This window comes from Penicillium malachiteum (assembly GCF_028827825.1).
Source record: "Penicillium malachiteum strain IBT 17515 chromosome Unknown utg000003l:1.0-4950554.0:1.0-4952489.0, whole genome shotgun sequence".
In the NCBI taxonomy this organism is placed as follows: domain Eukaryota; kingdom Fungi; phylum Ascomycota; class Eurotiomycetes; order Eurotiales; family Aspergillaceae; genus Penicillium; species Penicillium malachiteum.
Window position 1 is genome coordinate 958,472 of NW_026643096.1, and position 18,987 is coordinate 977,458.

General features: G+C 46.5%; 6 protein-coding genes across 6 annotated transcripts; 3 read left to right on the forward strand and 3 right to left on the reverse strand.

Moving 5' to 3' along the window:
* Positions 1-2,032: 2,032 nt before the first annotated feature.
* N7483_006682 (uncharacterized protein) lies at positions 2,033-2,341 on the reverse strand (the record flags this gene model as incomplete). The annotated part of the gene is made up of 1 exon (XM_057090119.1): positions 2,033-2,341. The coding sequence occupies one exon, from the start codon at positions 2,339-2,341 to the stop codon at positions 2,033-2,035; it is 309 nt and encodes a 102-aa protein (XP_056944860.1).
* Positions 2,342-7,374: 5,033 nt separating this feature from the next.
* Positions 7,375-7,530, forward strand: N7483_006683 (uncharacterized protein; the record flags this gene model as incomplete). Its single annotated transcript, XM_057090120.1, has 1 exon — positions 7,375-7,530. The coding sequence occupies one exon, from the start codon at positions 7,375-7,377 to the stop codon at positions 7,528-7,530; it is 156 nt and encodes a 51-aa protein (XP_056944861.1).
* A 2,769-nt stretch (positions 7,531-10,299) lies between these two features.
* On the forward strand, positions 10,300-11,603 carry mdm12 (ERMES complex subunit MDM12; the record flags this gene model as incomplete). Its single annotated transcript, XM_057090121.1, has 2 exons — positions 10,300-11,177; positions 11,228-11,603. The coding sequence occupies 2 exons, from the start codon at positions 10,300-10,302 to the stop codon at positions 11,601-11,603; spliced, it is 1,254 nt and encodes a 417-aa protein (XP_056944862.1).
* A 516-nt stretch (positions 11,604-12,119) lies between these two features.
* N7483_006685 (putative BAP31 domain protein) lies at positions 12,120-13,066 on the reverse strand (the record flags this gene model as incomplete). The annotated part of the gene is made up of 4 exons (XM_057090122.1): positions 12,120-12,501; positions 12,565-12,668; positions 12,726-12,860; positions 13,046-13,066. 4 exons carry the CDS (start codon positions 13,064-13,066, stop codon positions 12,120-12,122), a joined length of 642 nt encoding a protein of 213 aa, XP_056944863.1.
* An 849-nt stretch (positions 13,067-13,915) lies between these two features.
* N7483_006686 (Zn(II)2Cys6 transcription factor domain-containing protein) lies at positions 13,916-16,107 on the forward strand (the record flags this gene model as incomplete). The annotated part of the gene is made up of 2 exons (XM_057090123.1): positions 13,916-14,002; positions 14,059-16,107. The coding sequence occupies 2 exons, from the start codon at positions 13,916-13,918 to the stop codon at positions 16,105-16,107; spliced, it is 2,136 nt and encodes a 711-aa protein (XP_056944864.1).
* Positions 16,108-16,180: 73 nt separating this feature from the next.
* optC (uncharacterized protein) lies at positions 16,181-18,925 on the reverse strand (the record flags this gene model as incomplete). The annotated part of the gene is made up of 8 exons (XM_057090124.1): positions 16,181-16,513; positions 16,585-16,770; positions 16,835-16,966; positions 17,022-17,360; positions 17,420-17,918; positions 17,974-18,508; positions 18,586-18,716; positions 18,780-18,925. The coding sequence occupies 8 exons, from the start codon at positions 18,923-18,925 to the stop codon at positions 16,181-16,183; spliced, it is 2,301 nt and encodes a 766-aa protein (XP_056944865.1).
* Positions 18,926-18,987: the final 62 nt, after the last annotated feature.

An 18,987-nucleotide genomic window follows, 5' to 3' on the forward strand; every position in this document is an offset into this window, starting at 1 on the left:
TCTTAGTATGCCTCGGTGGCGAGGGACCGTTTTCTTTGATAATGGGGGTTTGTCCTTTCATGGACAGCACTTGAGCCATGTAGTCTCATTAATATGCCTTCTCAATACTACTTCCAGCGGTCATATTCCCATATGTTTTAGGACTGATGATTATTCCATAAGTACTAGCACCAGTGTCATCTTGCACTCTCTTTTGTTACCACAATGGGTGGAATATGAATATCGACCTGCTCCACGCTTCCAACTCGATCATTTATTTTAACCGACTGGTGGACTGTGGGCCATATTCTCTAGTGCTTCAACTAGTTTGCTCACCGCTACATCAAAAGTGCCGTCATCACTCCACTGACTCCACAGATTTACAGGCGGGGTAGAAGTATAGCGTTATGAAGACTGTTATTTTCTCTGATTAAGCCAACTTGATACCTTATTCTGGGGCCAAATTTCGCAATGAATGATTCTTAATTGAGATTAAGTGTGGCGATTACAGGGGACTATCTCCTACTAGTTCCATTAGAGCATAAGCTAGAGTTGGAATCTCTTTAGGCTCTCCAAAAGTAGTAATTTTAGCGAATCATGGCCCAAGCGCATAAATAGTCAGTGAGAGACAAAAATGGCGTTCATATTTCAAGATGGCATGTCTCAAATCCCAAACGAAAAGGATTCAGGGTAAAAATTAAGATTGCGCCAAGTTCCAAGGTTAATTAGCCGGCTGATTGAGTTTCTAACCGATACTAGTATAATGCCCAGCAAAAAAACATTGGCATAGTGCAGATAAAGATTATAACATCAACCCCATAATCCCGGTGCTGATGCAGGATGTATGTGCATGCAGCCACCGCCAGAAGCGGGAATGCCGCCACAATGCAAGTCCTATTATCGGCGTATCCTACAATTCCGAAGTCCGCCCCGGAGATAAGCGTGCAACGTAGACACATCAACCTGGATCTGAACATGTGACAGGAAAAATGACATATAATTGGATGAAGATACTAGATTGTGCAGCTGGAGAGGATCGAATAAAAAGTAAACAAGTCAATCTTATACATTGCACATCATCACTCTTGGTCTTCACCGAAATGCGAGATGCGGGGGCGGAAAAGGGGCCATAACTACGAGGGGTATGGGGAATATGGTATCCACCAATATCTCACCGAAAAGACCAATATAGGAGGATCAGATATAGAGAATCATTTCCGAGACCAATCTTACAATTTAAAGTGCGAACGTGGGAAACGGCTCGCTATGATGAAAGGATTATTGTCCCCCACTCCGTTTAGGCATCTGGGCTTATTCCCTGTAGCGATACACGTCAGATTGACCTAATGGATAACGTTCTGCATGGATACACACTTGGCAGGATTGGCAACACAAAATAGGGATCTTGAGATCTTCAGAATATCCAAACTTGTCGAGGCTGTGGAACATGATCCACGATGGAGCGGGATTCCGTCCTAGAGCCAAGACGGGTATATCAAACAGTAGGCTTGGCGGATCACCATCGCATCACCTTGGCGCTACTTGGCAGGCATTTGGGATCTTATCCCTAGCATCTAGTGACTATTGTATGGGCTGTGCAAATGGGTGGCTTTATGAGGTATGTCACCCCCGTTGTGTAGCGGCTAAGGAAGATACGTGGTATCATTTACAGGGAAGGATGTGAGGTTTCAAATTTGCCCGGATGACTTAATATTCAAGTTGTATGTATCCAAGAGAATAAGATCATAAAAGAAGTTCAAAATATGATGGTAACAAAAAAATTCAAAAAGATAATAATCGGCAGCCAGCAAGCCCTAATTTCATAACGCCAAGAACACCCCCCGCCAATATTCCACTGTTTCCTCCAGGGTGGTCGACCACCAAGTCCCTTGATTGGGAAAAGCCCCAAGGTGAGACGAGGTTGAGCCGAGGACGAATGGATGAACGGATGACCAGATCCACCGTCGGAATAAAATGCATCTGTCGCTGATGGTGTGATAAGACAATTTCATAAAAAAGGCACGAATCAAAAGTGAAGTAAACGGTTCATAATTCACTGGGAGATTGTGGAGTAGCGTCGAGAAGTGTGACCGAGGTAAAGGAATCCACTTGGAAGGATGTCAGACTGGGACTCCATGGAGGAGACAGACGAGGAACTGTCTGAGCGGTGCGACTTGGGGACCATCTTAGGGCTGATTTCTCCGGTGGAAGAAGATTCAGCCACGGCCTGCTCATCATAGATACGAGGGTCCGGGCCAGACTCGGTGGGTGACAAGACAAGGAACTTGTTTGCGGGGTTGAATGGAGCTGATGAGACAGCAGAGAGAACGAGGAAACGGTGAGTGGGAGTGTAGGTGTACATTTTTAAGACTTTTTGGTAGTTGGTGTACTAGTAGGTGAAGTTGGTTCTTTTGGGTAGAGGCAAAGAGTACTTTTTGGAGGAATGGAAGTTTGGAACTTTTTTTTCTGTGGGAAGAAAGGCTTGGAGTAAGATGAAGAGTCATTTCCGGGTAGAAGCGGCGGACTTTATATATCTTCGACATCCGTGGACCTTGGAGAAGGAGGGGCATACCGGTGTATGGATGATGTGCGGCGTGCCCAAAGGCGCGTCGATCCCAGCACAACTCAGCCGGGGCAAGTGGATACCCGAAGGTCATGCAGACCAAGTCCCCCGCGATTATCGCCCATAATGTGAGATTTCAATATTAGGAATTCTTACTTGTCTTGGCTTACAGAGGATTCTCAGAAAAAAAGCAAAAAAGGGGGAATAATTCATCCCCCAAGACGTCACTATTGGTTAACTAGCATCCCTTTAGTCCTTTATCTTTCCAATTCTTCGACCTCGCCTCTCTTGGCTTTGGTATTTAGGTCACACCAGTCTTGGTCTTGGTCTTGGTCAGGGTTAACAATCATTCTCCCAGCCATGGCAAATATGCATGTTCTTGGCAGATGAGGCCCCCCGATTGCAAATCACTAATTGCACAATTCGTGTTTTTGTGATTTCGTGTTTTCCTTGTGTTCTTGTGTCCAGGCACCGGGCGGGCCCCGCTGGCGAGCCGAAAGCCAAAGAGGCACCGAGGAAGATCCCCATCTAGGATGAGGGGGCCAAGCAACAAAGCAACCGCTCCTTGTGGGTGGTCTATGAGATTTCACAGGCTCCTGAGAATCCACCTTTCATGCAGCACTCGAAACAAGAGATTGACACACCTTGCACGGACTCCGATATGTTTCATTACCATCTTATTCGCCCCGACTATCCCCGGCTTGCAATAATGTATATCCGCTCTTCCACATGCATTCTCGGCTCCGGTTTGTTTCCAGGCCTATCGATGGGCGCGAGTCTTTCCTATTTCCAGAAAGGTGGGCCAGTGACATCATTGGCTTGTGTCAGTTCGTTTTATCCCCAATATGATCGCCTTAACCGAAGTCCCGATCGTCTTGTTTGTTTGCAAGGTGGGGAAGGTGTTTCCGATATGTAGCACATCAAAACTTCGCGCGTAAGGCAACCTTTGGAGGGAGTACACTAAAAAAGCACCAAATGGGATACTTTCACAATGCAAGAAATATCCTGTCAAGTACAGAACTAGTGAAAAAAAGTCCGGAAATTCAACTCTTGAAAGCTTATCCGGTCGGTTGTAGAGGGCTGCAGACATTTTCTGTTCCAAACATTTTAAGAGGCCCAATTCTGCTATTATGAATTAAAAATTTTCGCAAAGCTTTTTTGGCTGCTCGAGCTCTCCAAATGTCACAGATCTTCTTTGATTACAAGATACGGGATGATGTTGTTGATAATTTTCTCATCTTCCCGCAAATGACCCAGTGATGTTATTCCCTGATCGTATTGTCTGCTTTAGGTCACTCCGAGTCTGCAGCCATGTTCTTCTTCATCGGGACGGAGTAAGATGTCTGCTTCATGCTCTTCCTTCGGGGTCCCTGCCATCGCAAGTACAAAATTTAGTAAGTCTGATCTTCCAGGGTAATTTGATGCCAAAATGCCATCACACTGGGCCTATTTCGCAAAATCTTCGTCTGGGGCCATTTTATTGCATCAGAGTCGGTGTATATTCGGCCGTCACCGACACTTATGAAGAAAAACAAGACGCCGTTTTTCTGCTATGTTCCTCGCGAGTTCGGCCATGGAATCCTTTTGCCTAGCGTGAATTGTATCCTCCTCGTTTCTTTGTCCCCGGAGGCTTTCTTTTTAGCTCGAAGGGTCGTCGCGGGAGAGAGGTTCGTGGTTTGATCCCGGGTCACTGCCTAGCGCTTGATTAGTTGGCACTGATTGCTGACTCCAGGGGAGTTTTGGCTAATGAGTATATGGAGGGAGATTCTGGATGGCTTGTCGCGGCGTAAAGGAGGTCAATGCTGAAAAAGAGAAGCTAGAATCGAAGGCACCAAACGACTCATACTCGGATACAGACCCTTGAATACAAAAATGATGCAGGATTTGCTCTCACATCTTGTTTCTTCGCTGTTTTCAAGGGATCAAGAGTTTGTTTCGGGACTGATTGGGAATTCTTTGGGTCCACGCTAGCGTGGGAACAGGAGAGAGACTCATAGCCTGCTAGAGGTCAGAGATGATGCAAGTGTGAGAAAATTAAATGGAGACGACGGAGTAGTAGATACCACTGGTACTAGGAAAGATCAAGTGACAATGTTATCTTTGTCTGATATCTTCCCACAACCTTAGAACAGTATGTGGAATGGGATCTGTAATGTAATATACGAAAAAGGAAGATGGCGAGGAATATCTTTTTCGGGTTGAAGCTGCAAAAGTCGTGATCGATAGCTGAAACAGCACAGCACCTAGGCACCTATGTCGTTTACTACCTGAAGCCTGGTATGTAGTAACAAAGTCAAGTACCAATATTGTAAGGCAAAAGTGTGGTGTGATAAGTACCACTGGCACGTCCATTAGGTAGCCTATTACAACAATTAAACCAGTCTTTTTATCTCTTATGTTATCTCTCATTTCTCCTCTTATTTCATCTCTCATATCGAGATCTGAGACAAATGCTATCACCTAACCAGGCCAAGCGATGTGATCCTGGATTCCTGCGCTGCCGCAAATCGAAGCCAAACAGGGCCATGATAAAGGATCACCGCGATAGAGGGTGAGAGATATCAAAAAATCTCACTATACGAGGGACAGAACGTAGCGACTGGAGGAGTCTGAGGAACCTGCCAGCTCAGTCGAGGTATGATTTACTCAAGGTGGTTCTCTAGCCCCTCCAGGGCTGTAGTGAGATACTTGGATGACTTCATCCATATGATGGATCTGAAGCTTGGTACTTCATTATTTTAGGGGCATTCCTCCCGGGACCTTAGAGCTGAAAATAAAGAAGAAGAAAAAAATTCGAACATTGAATGTGCTTCCCCAATGCCGGATGATAGGATGGTCCTGGACGGATGTATACACAAATGAGTCAAATGAATTAAGTTTGAAAGAGGCGACATAATTCATTCTGAATATAGTACAAAGTGATAACAAGAAAAATTCTCAGTCAAGGAACCTTAGAAATGTGGAGATGGAAAAATAGGTGACTCTTTCAGGGAATCAGGGGTAAGTTGCATAGATCGATAAACAATGAACCATCACGTGGTAGAATCCGCCTGCGAGCCAAAGAACGCTAATTACTTGTTCTCTAACTTTTCTTTGTCTTTTCACCTTGCATCAGCCCTCAAGGCATATTCACTAACCAACAGCGCCAAAAATGATGCGGTGACAGTGGAGCAAAGCCTGTGGATTGTCGCTGTGCTTTGCCGCCCTTAGCTTCGGCCTATCACTCGCCCGGAGTCGATCTCCCGGGGCTCGGGCGCCAGCAAGAGAGCCTCAGCGACGATTGCTCATGAGCGCTACTGCGCCACCTTGAAGCACAGTCATTCTTTACCAGTCATCTCAGCCCTAGTAGCAATCTATAGGTTGAGAATGACTTTTGAATTCTCCATTCATCTCCGATATTCCAGTCCATCATGTCACTAAATTGCAAAAAAGGGGGATTCCGCTATCGGCGCTGCACCCAACATGTTCCGCAAGAAGCAGGAGGGTCTTTTTTTGCGCCTACTATGAGCTCATTCAACTCTCGCTTAAACTAATTACTGGGCATAAGGTCTCGTCACAGTGCAGCTTCTCTGAGTTTATTTCCACTATCACCCAACTGCGCCATTAAAGTCCATTATTGTGAGCTCCATCGACCTACGCATTCTCAAGGTTGGGGGCCATTATATGGAGGCACAGAAAGAATGCCTCAAAGTTCTAGACCTACCGACAATTGAGATGTATCAATCGCTCTCTCATCATGAAAATGGAGGCCAAGCTTCTGCTCCTCATTGCCAGCGGGAAATCATTAGCTGTGGGAAGTCTATGCTTTCTCCATTCACAACTCCCCCACCGAATCGAGGTGTTCAAAGGGCTTATCTGATGAAAAGCTTCGGATTTCAAAATCTCTTCCTTGTCTTTTTTTTCTCACCGCAATACACAGTTTACTACTCGAGTGGGTTTATTCAACATATCTGTTTAGATGTGCCTTGTGTTGCATGGCCCCCTTTCCTCTCTTTGACTCAACTTGCTGTGCCCGCCCCCGATCTCCACTACTACCACGGGGACTGTGGCAGGTGGCATGTGCACTGACTCAGAGCTGAATATTCGGGGATGGAACTCTAGGAGACCATTTGTCAGATGAGCTAAACTCTGTGCCTGGCTGATTCTGCAAAGCACAAGTTGTTGGTGTGATACGCAGCCTCATTTGCCGGGCAAGCAGCGCACCGGGATGAGGACGTGGGGACTCTACGGGATTATGTCAAGTGCTCGCTGCAGCTGCGGAACTCTAATGGAGATTGGGGTGTGGCCGAAGTGATCAACAGTTCGACAGCCTTGATACATCCCCTGCTCGCTATTGGTGTCCACAGAACCGAACCCATCAGGCGCAACGTACTGGACGCCACCCTCTAATGATCCACATAACCGCCTACCCTGTCTGCTGTTGGTATGGGATAGTACCCGCATAGAACAATTTTCCAGCGCATCTTTCTCTTGTTTGTGCCATCCACTCCGTCGGGCTTTCGTCACCGAGCGAGTGACCACTAAGTCATTAGATGCATATGGCGCATCTGGGTGTCCTGCGCAGCGCCTGGGAGAGTTCCGATAGCAAATCCAATTCTTTCTTTTTTCTCTTTCTTGAATTTGGGGAGTCTATGAGTCTTTTTGCTCATGCACTGCGGCACAGCTACTCCGAAGAGGCTGTATAGAAGTTATAAAGCTGGCCGTTAATCCTCTCCAAATATCTCATCAACAGCATCAAACAAAGTGATCAATTCTCAATCACATCTCACAAGCTTTCCCGCGATACTTCCACCCTCATCAGATATTCCAATCTCATCTTCCACCCCGCCAAAATGTGTTCTGTCTACATCTTCCTCTATGACTGCGGCTGCTCAGTCGAAGAAGGCGGCGTTGTCGCCTGCGCAAAGAAGGGCACTCCTTCCTGCCACGGTGTGAAGGAGCACTTCCGGCGACGTGCGGGCTACAACTGCCCAAAGCACACCAAATAGTGGCTAGATTTGTCTACTCAAAAAGTGAGTGTGCCTCTCATGAACTAATCAAATACATCCCGCCAAATAGGGTTCATCCCGCTAATACGATCTTTCTAGACATTATCTGGCCACTGGCCCCATACTTGAGGGCGATATACGCCTGTACACAACCTGCTCTCCAATTCTGGCTTCACGAAATGAAAAAGAGGATAATGCGCACATTGTCCCCCAATCCCATTGCGGGCTGGGGGCTTCTCATTTTGATTTGGGTTTCATACTTTACCTGTTGTATTGATTTTGCTTTTTTACTTCCTGTGTACGCCTCTTTGTCTTTCGGGCTACTACGAGATTTGACTGTATTCTTTTTCATCGGGTAGCATCGCTAATTCGCTGTGTTGCCCTTGCTCGTGGCCGGGACGGGCACAGCCCTCCGAGATGGCTCGGGAATGCTGCTCCGATTAAATTTCTCTTGACCCGTACACATGTTCTCAATTTTTCTCTGGTCGATAATACATTGCCATCTCATTAGCCTGGTTTTAGCTTTTTCTCTTGAATGAATATTGGATATACTACCTCACATGTTCCATCTGGCTAGGGTATCGATTGGTCTACCCGCCTCAAAAATAGGGGGAAAAGGTATTCGTTAGCGAGATGATGACGAGTCCTGTCTTGAGATCTGACTTCAAAGCTTTGATCCTCAACTTGGAATCCTGTTCCAGCCAAGCCCACCGAGTCTTTGTGTGTGCTTGGATCCTTCGCGCTTATCATGGCTGCATCTCGGGATATTAAATGGCCCTAGTGAAGAGTCGAGAGGAGTTCGAGGTGAAAGACCAGGTCTTTAGCGTATTCCACATGCTTCCAAGGTTCCGTGACCCATGATATCTTGTTGTGGAGGCAATACATGGGTTATATCCCTGTGGGTGGAGTGCTGCATGGGGGCTTGAGCTTGTACGCGTTAAGTACTGACAGGCATTAAACCTTGCAAAAATACTTTAATAATATGGGACAGATTTAAACCATTTTATAGATGAAACAACTTTTTGATGGAATTACTCTGAGGGGCCAGGATCATAGTATTTGGGCTCTAGCCTCTATAGACCTTTTTCTACCATGAGAGACACATAAGTGTCATAGAAGCTCAATGGTTCATCAAGCTTCGGTACACTTCTGAGCCCCTCCTACATATGAAAAAGGGTTAGATAACTGCAGATCAGATTAAGCCACGCACACATGGATCATATCAGTGTTGACCACGTTGTTATGCATGGAGAAGAACTCGAACCACATGCACGTTGGGGCGCCGAGGGGCGACTCGGAGTTACGGGGCAACGGGCCATCTCCCACCGTCTTATCCATGGACAAAGAGCGTAGGAGTCTTTGCGTCTACTCGTAAATTGGATAAACCGGGCAGGAAAGAGACTAGAAAGTTCCATTTTTCTAATGATTTTACAAATTGGCCTGAAACTTCCCGTGCGAGAGAGAGAAAAAATCTCCGACTGCAATGACGAGAGCCTTGTCACGGCTGTGAATGGTGGCTGGAAGGACCCATAAGGCAACAAAGACAAAGAGGAAAGGACGTGCGAGGGGTGATCGAGCGACCATTGGTGTATGACCAGTAGCTCAGAAACTCGCAAAGCCACCGGGGTTTGGAGTCCAGCGAATAGATCAGTGGCAATAAACGCGAGCTGTGGACCCCATGTGTATCGATAGGTTGGCAACCGCGGACAGATAATTGTGGGTTGCATTAGGCCCGCATAGTCAAATTATCAGCTGATTGTAGATGCAGTCACTCATGTTGATATCTATTTTTTTTATTCACACAGGGAAAAGTGAGAGTCTCATGACGTGAGAGACTTGTAAGTGAGTTTCTTCTTGGAGGAACAGTGTTGCTGGGGGCATTGCTGAAAGTGATCAGGGGGTGTTCAGGAGCTAGGGAGGTTAGTGTTGCCAATTTGTTGACGCAATCATGCTTTTAGGGAGGAACAACCCCTGGTCGTCCACTGTGATGGCCCCCAATACGGAGTACTCCGTACCTAGCTTTGAATCCCTTAGATTCCTCCTTTGTCTCTTCAATTCCAGGTCCGCTTTGGGCCGCCTTGGGCGGTAAATCAAAGTCAAATCTTGGCTGATGTTGAGAGAGAAGGTGGGGATCAGAGCATCTCGAGGACCATACATGGAAGACTCGGCACAATCGATGGCTTCGGAGCTTTGAGATCAACTCCCAGATTTGCCACGGATAGGATCCGTTGAGCCAGCTTGTTCATAGATTGGACGTATGCTAGACTAGAGGAACCTGTTCCAATATTTTGGCATGAATGGTTCACAGGATTGGCGAAAAAGTGGATTATGAAGATCCTGGCTGATTATTGAACATCAAAAGGGTGCGACTTGGCGATTTCAATCATTGTGATGGAGTAGTGCTCCATACACAGCCACGCTAAAGCCAACAGCTGAGGGATCGCTATGACCGGTACCAGATTTTGGCGACGCGGGCTAGCCGCTATATTAAGAACAAGGATCAAAACAATCTATTGCCATTAACAACAAGAACAATCTTCAATTGAAGACTCACTTACCAGACAAAATAATAAATGTTCATCTATAGATCTTTTCTAGCTCGTAGCTTACTTCAGGAATGACAGATCTCATCTTGATGATCTGCAATGTCGTTAATTAGTCACGTGGCACCGCGTCAACCGGCGGGTTTCCTTAGCTTCCAGTTCCTCCTTTCGCGCTTCTTTGGAGCTTTGAAAAGAAACCCAAAGTCAGCTTCATATCGCATATGTAATGTCCATCGAAGTCGATTGGGCAACAGCCACCTCTGGTCCAGATGGAGAAGCTCTGGCGGAACGCATTCGTTCGTTTGTTCATGACAAGTTCCAGGAGGTGACATTGCCGCGCTTCATACGCTCTGTCCAATGTCATTCCTTCGAGTTTGGCACCATCGGACCCGATCTCGAGATCAAAGATTTCTGTGAACCATTTTCCGATTTCTACGAGGAGGATGATGACGACACCTCAGCTACCTCCGAGGAGCTCATCGAGCAATGGTCCCATTCTGATTACGAAGATGAAATACAAATGAGCCATGCAGCCCATAGCCCTCACAGCTTCAGTCACCACCCATACCCAGGCGAGAGATTTCAACCCTCCGCACTCCGCTCCCCCCTTCCACTGGGCGACCATCTGAATCCGCACTTCCTGCCTCGCGCAGGAACCCCAGGGATCCCAGGCGGCACATCAAACCTCGGCTACCATCATTTAATGTCACTGGGCGGTCTCTCCGGCACGCAAACCCCTCTCGCAGCCGTCGCAAGTGGCTGGTCAGATTCAGGCCTGGATCCCCACAGCAGAGGCACCTACGCTCCACGTCCCTCTATACACCAGCGACAACAAGCACAATCCCAGCGCCCAGAACCAGATCTCGACACGACACACTCAGCCTCCCGTCCCTCCACAGCAAACACACATCCCTCCCATCCATCTATCGGCCAAAATACCGGTAGCAGCGGCTCCAACCGAAATAGCGCTGACCACCCAGCCGATATTCCACAACCATCTGTCGAATCAGTAATCGATGACCCCTCCATTCCTATCCCCCGCGCATGCGCGAACGCCGACCAGACGACGTCCAAGTCCTCTGTCACGCAAAATACGCCGGAGATGTGCGCCTATCGCTTACGGCGGAGATCTTACTCGACTACCCGATGCCCAGCTTCGTCGGACTTCCTCTGAAACTCAATGTGACCGGAATCACCTTCGATGGTGTCGCCGTCATAGCGTATATACGGAAGCGTGTACACTTCTGCTTCCTCTCTGCCGAAGATGCGGATGCGCTACTTGGCTCTGAGAGTCAAGCGTCGAGTGGACAGGTTCCTGGGGAAGACGGACGACCCAAGTCCGGTGCGGAGCAGAAGCGGCAGGGTGGGTTGTTGCAGGAGATTCGGGTGGAAAGTGAGATTGGACGCAAGGAGGATGGGAAACAGGTGCTTAAGAATGTGGGTAAAGTGGAGCGTTTTGTGCTGGCACAGGTGCGCCGCATTTTTGAGGAGGAACTGGTTTACCCCAGTTTTTGGACTTTTTTGATCTAATTAAACCGCCGGGGTGCATTGAGAGGGTTCCCATACTGGGCCATCTTTATAGTTACGAAGTTCATGACATATCACTTAAGAAAACTTATTTTTGATCACCTAAGATAAAATCATCTGCAATACAATAAAATTATCTGCAATACAGGATATTCAGCGTTATTTCTGGTTAAAATATTGAACAAAATTGATATCCTTCCAAAATCAAGCACTATTGGGTTTTCCAAACTCCTTGAGAAAGTTCCGATCTGCTAGCAACGAGGAAAATGCGTTGATGCCTCCTCTCCCAGAGCCACAGAACGCACTAGGATAGAAATTTATGAACAACATTTGAATAAACGCACTTCCAGGAAGCCTTTCAGCGCGAATATCGGTTGGCGAGAAAAGCGGATAAGCAACTTAGCCGCGTAGACTCATTGGGCGCATGGCTAGGGCGAATATACAAGCATGAATCGCGCAACCAGAGCCCAACGAGCGCGAAGTGAGGCTAATATTCCAAATCCAAGATGAAGGGCGCATTTACTGGCCCTTCTTCTCGTTCTTATCCGCCTTGCCGGAGGAGACCTCATCGCCGAGCTTGTGGTACTCGCGAGTGAGACCCTCGCACTGCTTCTTCAATGTCTCGATATCACGGTCCTTGGCAGCGAGCTCCTCCTTCAAGCGACCAATCTCACCAACGGAGCCAGCCTCGGCGATACGGGCAGAGTCCTTACCACCAGCCTTCTTGTCACCATCCAGCAGCTTGACGCGGTCCTCGAGACGGAGGACCTCGAGGATCATGGTGTAGGTGCGGTTGAGAATCAGGGAGAGGAAAAGAGTAAAGCCACAAAGGTACATGTTACGCTGCGAGTAGAACTTGCGAGCCTGCACCTCCATGCGGTCAGTGCCCAGGTGGGCAGCACTGTTGGCAAATCTAGTTAGATACGATGCTGTATGATGAGAGGGTATTTTGGGAATGTCTTACCCGACACCGCCGCCATCTCTGGAGAAGGCAGCAAGCTCTTGCTGGACACGGTAGACACGGTTGACGCTGTCGAGGAACAAAATCAAGATGAAGATGAAGGTAATCTGAAACAATTGTTAATCGAGATACCACACGTGGTCCTATAGAGAGTATGAAATTACCTTCAAGCCGTACTGCAGCTTCGCGATGATCGGACTTTCCGAGATAAAGGCAAACAGCTTGCGCTTGATGGTGAAGGGAAGAGGGATGATGAGAGCCAGGAAAACGGCCATCTCAAACACCAGGAGGAGGAAGACCTATTCAAAGCACGCATGTTAATTTGCTATCATTTCATAGCACCTCGGTGAAGTTTCGGAGTGCGGGGGATTTGAGGTGAGCTGGTCACTGCAGCGGCTATAGGCTCCCACCACACCGCGACTGAGGCAGGCGCGGATTCAAGTAGACAGAGCAGGTGTAGAGAGATTTCGCAAGTAGAACGTACAAGACTGTAATAGAGAGTCATTTTGGCGAGATTGGTACGTTGATCAACTCTTTAGAACTGATTATTGGAGCTGATGAACAGGGGTTGGGGAAATTCAAAGCTCCAATGCAAACTGGCTTGAGTAAACAAACACCAGGAAAGCGGAAGGAGAATTGCGAGAAGGAAGGGAAGAAAAGAAGAGTCAAAGACTACTACAAGGCCAGCGTGGTCAAGCTGGACAAGAGGAATTGAGGAGCCTGGATGCAAGTTTCCAAGATTGATGACAGTGGTCTCAATGGGGAGTTTTCTGGCAGACGTCATCGGGTATAAGTGCACGTGATCCGGTGGGCCCTTTGTGAGATCTCCCGAGGTCTTATATTCACCAGTTGACTACTTAGTATACATTATACTATCAGGCAGTTAGAGATGAGCATTCGTTGAATGCAACCTTCTATGAATTCCTGGAACTAAATTAGTGCCAAGTTTTCATTTTTCTCTCTGCTTCCTCATCCTCTTTTCCAAGGTTCTAGGCTCTCTTCCACTCTCCTCGTCCCAATGTACCTGTTGTATAGTGATCTCATACAAAAGATACTCAAATATCGGGAGAACTAGATGTAAGTAGGATGCATCGATTAAACAACTTCCACTGCAATATTAACCAAATAAATACTGACTAGAAGCCTAACACACCAGAGCCTAGTACTCGCATTTCCGGGGCATGGGCTTTTTCCATGAAGAGGCTGATAGTGGCCATGCATCTATTGGCCAGGCTTACGCGGACAAGACAATCCTCCAGGGGTGTTGATAAGAGCCCGGACTCCGGGCACTAATGTCTCCCCTCATTTTGACGCTACTGAATCTTGCCCAATTCCACAAAACCAGATTCCCAATATGTATCTTCCTCGACCTCGCCCGAAGAAAACATCCATCACAAGAACACGCGCAGGATGCCATTCATGTCGGAAACGAGGTCGAAAAGTAGGTATAGCTCCCCGCCCTGTTGTCAATCCTAAATTGGTTAACATTCATATTAGTGTGATGAGACGAAGCCAGAATGCCTTCGATGTCAACGTGGGAAACGGAAGTGCAGCGGCTATGAGACTCATTATACTTTCCTGGACGTGACCTCCTCCACTGCAAACAGAGCAGAGGCTGTTTTGGCAAAGAACAGGTCTCAGCAAACAAATACTGTTCGCAACGAGATCTATGATGGCAATTCTCCTCCCAGGGTTGAGTCAGTTGACATGGGGGATGTGCAAATTGATTCGGGGTTACAGCGCATCTTGACTACGAACTTTTCGAATTGCTTTACATCGCCAACCGTTGTATCACCTGGCATTTCTCAATCCTCCTTCGCTTCGCCTTCTAGGTGCAATTCGTTATTCTATTCAGAGCTTGGATGGATGAATGATAGGGATATTTTCTCAGTTGGTTCCTCGTCATTTCAAGAGCAGCAATCGTACTATTGCTGTCTATTGTCCACTACGCATCCACAACAAGGACTCGGATCAGAAGATCCCACATACCATATTTACCACAATCACTGCCATGAAAGATTGATGACTCGACTCCCACCATCTTACCTACCAAGCATTCAAAGGCTTGGTGTTTCACCAATGGTGACGCTCGCCTTACTATCTCTATCTGCCTCTAATCTTGCAAATAAAAACGGAAGTCTAAAAGACCGGAGTCATTCATATGCGTATCGTTTCTCAGACCAAAGCACCCAACATTTCACTTTTGCCTTTGAATACTATCAAGATGCGCTTTCGCTATTGCACGCTACTGCCGAGTCATCACAGAAGGAGCCCGAGTCTTGTCTTCTGACTGCAATGCTTGCTCTCCTTTTTGAATGGGAGTCCGGCTCTCCACTTGCTGTGCGTACACACATCAAAGGCGCCGAAGCTATAGTATTAGTAAATTATCGAGCAATTTCACTCACAAGTTCGGGGCGTTCTCTTCTCTGTGCATGGGCAGAGTTCCATGCGTTGTGGGAAGCTCATCTGCTTCCTTTTCGGCGAACTGAGATAGACAAACTCATATCCGTACCGATAATGTTGGCACATAACTTTGCTGATAGCAGAGTCGCAATTTATATGATCTGCACCGATGCATCGTTTTTGTCTCAGCGATTATCGCTGGTTTCGTGCTTTGGGAACGATTCTGAATCCATGTCGGAAGTTATGCAGAAAGCACAAAAATGGTACAACAGCCGTTTCCAGGGCTTGTTATCACAGATACATGAATCCGGTGCTGAGGAAGATGATGGATTTCATTCCCTGGAATCACTTGTTGCGCTCATTCCTCATTTCAAACTTCTTTTGAAGTCATGGCATAGTGCACTTGGTCCCGAGGATTTACCCAAAGAAGATCAACTTGAATATAGCCCGGATGAATCATCGCTGTCTAATGGTGATGGCGTTGTTTTGGGCATCGAAGCTCTTGTATTCAAGACATATGCAGCAGCCAGAATCTATCTCCACTACTGCGCGGCGGAAGTTATGCTGAGCGATGATTTTATATCACAATTGCCAGTGATCAAAGCACATGCAAAAACAAAAGACTTGGCAAATAGATCCAAAGCATCTGACACAATCAGTCAACACGCAGAAACCCAGCAAAGCTCTTTCACTCGTTCTCAAAACCCTTCCCCTATGGCTAATCTCTGGGCCGATACTGTTCTCCGAATACTTGCAGGTATGGACTGGACAGACGATGCAGCACTTTCACCATATCATGAGAATCCTTTCTGGACTCTATGGTTAGTATGCAGTGTCTGTCTTGATTCACAGCTGATATACAAAGTATTGAATAATCTTCTCCCTATGCTCCGGGGAAGATATCCAACGCAGACGCCTTTGCTTAATTGCATTTGTCACTGGCAAGATTACTTCAGTTTTCTGCTACAAAAGTTAGATCTTGGCTGGAAACCATATCTTGTCATGATTCCTACCCCTGCGAATCAAGAGATAGGAACTGACCAAGATCCTATTTTTGCAATCCATGGTTTAGATGCGAAGGGAGAAATGGTCCATTTCACAGAAAGAATTCCGAAGAGAAGGAGCTTCTGTTCAGTAAAATAAAGGCACCACGTGCTGAGAATGATCATCTGCCATCATATAAACGCAATTTCAATAACTTCACAATACGTTGCTCTCAAATCCAAGTCTTCGGACCAAACGTCGTGCCTTGTGGAACAGTCCTCAATGGAGTCCCAAGGCCATCTGCTGTATTGGAGCCAATGCTGTTTCCCCACCAAGTCAAACTAACTCCAGGGTAATATAGACAGAAGAAAATCAGAAAAGTACAAATTGCAAGACCTCCGTCCAAAGCAGCAGAGAGCAAGTAGTTGTACTTTGACCACCAGTCCGTCTTATATCGTTTAAGATAGAACTGGAAGTAAATCCCAATCATGGCCCACGGGATGTAATTGATAGCGGTCGCAGGTGGGATTGCACCAGTACTAGTCATAATGATCGGAATATGAACCTGATTTGGAGGTTACTATATGATCACTGATCAGAAAGAAAGAAATGTCTCTCGTCCTGAAAACGAAATACCTTTTTCGCAATACTATTAGGCCACTTGCGGCTAGCAGCCCAAACAAGAACTGGTAGGATGGCACCAATCAAGAAAAAATAAAGCATCGAATTATACATCGTTCCAGGAGCAAAAAGCTTGCGAGGACCAACCAACCCCCAGAATATGATACTTGATTCGTACGCTTCCGCGATCGGACAAGATAGCTTAATTAAGATATTTAGTAATGAATTCTCACATAGCAGCGCTTTCGGCGCCAATATGACTTACACCACCCGTAGCCTCAGCAGTGCAGATCCCGTCGACGTGATTCAATGCCCAATCATTGACAACGCATTGAACAACACAATTGACAAGCATACCTACACACTGTGCGGCAAAGACAACTCGAGGCGGAACTTTCTAAACAATAAGTTAGTATCACTAGTCTTAATCATAGGCTTCTCGCAGAACTTACCATATAACGACCAGTCTTCATGTCACGCAGAATTACCATGGCGGTTCCGGTAGTATTGAAAGTCATGATTTTGAAAATTACCACAGCCACCATCTTACCTGCCCAGATATAGCCACCAATGAGAACAGCTAGTATGTTTGTCGATGCAGTCACGTTGCAAAGCGCAGACATGAGACCGATTGGAATGAAAAGGACAAGATTTATCACTAGGCTGAGAATGATTCCCCACCATGGTAAACCGGTGTCGTAGTATTCCACAAAGAAGATGCTTAAAGCAATCATGACCACGAACGAGGATGCATACCACCATAAAGGTACAGGCTTATATTTGGCCATCAACTAGGAGTGTTCAAATTAGCAAAATTCATAAAGTTATACCAGCAAGAATTTGAATTTACCTTGACATGGATATCCTTGTCTTCAACGAGTTTGTTTGGCGTGAAGACAGTCCTCAAGCCTTTCCAGACATCCTGGCCGTGGAAAAGGACTGAATGTACAATGACGGATGACATCGATCCAAGACCTAGTCCATAAGATAGAACGGAAGTAGTTGAAAGGAAAACAGGGGAATATGCGTGATAAGCTGTTTCATTAAGCTTGTAGTCAGATGTTAACACCTTCGATGTGTCATATGCCTGGCCAGTGTTGTCATAGATAGACGAAGAAGAAAACGGCGTATAATGACCGCACCACACATTGCTCCAATGGAGCGCTGGGGATATGATCCAAAGGAACAATATGGAGCCCACTAATGTGTTGACAATCGCAAATGCAGGAACCATGAGAGGTGAGCCCATGTAGGCAGTGATCTCATTCCAGTCGAAAGTTATTGGGAACAGATCCATGCCGTAGTTAGCGCCAAACACCTGATTGAGAGTCACATTATTCGGCGATATCCTGATCTAAGGATTAGTAAATTCTTATATCTTGAGCCCCAAGGGTAAAAACTCACCAGGTGACCCAGGCAAAGTAAGAAAGACCCATAAACAAATAACCAGGAAGGACCTGGTAGGCAGTTGCAGCAGCCAGTACAATCCAGAAGAACTTCATTCTGGGCATTTTCCATCCGTTTGTGGTGAAGTTTTGGAATGTTTTATTGTGCATCCCCTCTAAAAGGGTACAGGTCGGTAGGGCAGATGGCCAGATGCAGTAAGACGGATCCACCAGCACAGAATGGAAAATTCCAGCCAATCCAATACAAGAAGCTTGTGATGTCAAAATAAACAAAAAGCGGTAACCAAGTGGAAGATCCATGTCAAAATACTTGATCAGGGCTGTCCAGACAAAACTGGATACAGAACCGGAGTCGTAATAGCTGACTGCCACAGCCATAATGGTGATCACAGTATGCTCTTTGCGATTGAATGGACCTGGATTCAAGGTGAAAGATTTTCCGAATATTGACCATTGTCGGGTAGGTAAGATATGTGCCATTAGATTTCCACATGGCAACGACACAATAATAATGAGTGCAGCGGACAGGCCAACTATGATCTTGCCGTGAGTAAATAGATCATCCTGAGAGGTACAATATGGTTTATAAAAAGAAAACTGATTGACTCACGAGCAGGATTATGCATGCCAAAGAATTGATTCATTCCAGAAATGACAATCGTCCAGAAGATTCCCAGAAACCATGCACGGAAAGTATTTGAGGGAGCATCATCGTCTGTCGGGGTACCGCAGCTCGAACCTCTGGGTAAATCCTTCAACTTTGTTATTTCAAAGTGGCCAGAATGGTGCTGCGTCAAGACTTACGAGTCTTCGAGATGAGATGCACTGGGAGTCATATCCCCAGTTAACTCCTCATCTGTAGTGATGCTCCTGGATTTTTCATCGTCAATATCCCCCGGCAACTTCCTGTCGGGGGACCTCTCTGAACTGATGGCAAGTTTTGTGTCCATCGATGAGACTGCGATCAAGCACTATAAAGACTCCTTCCTGAATAGAAAAAAAGGAAAAGACG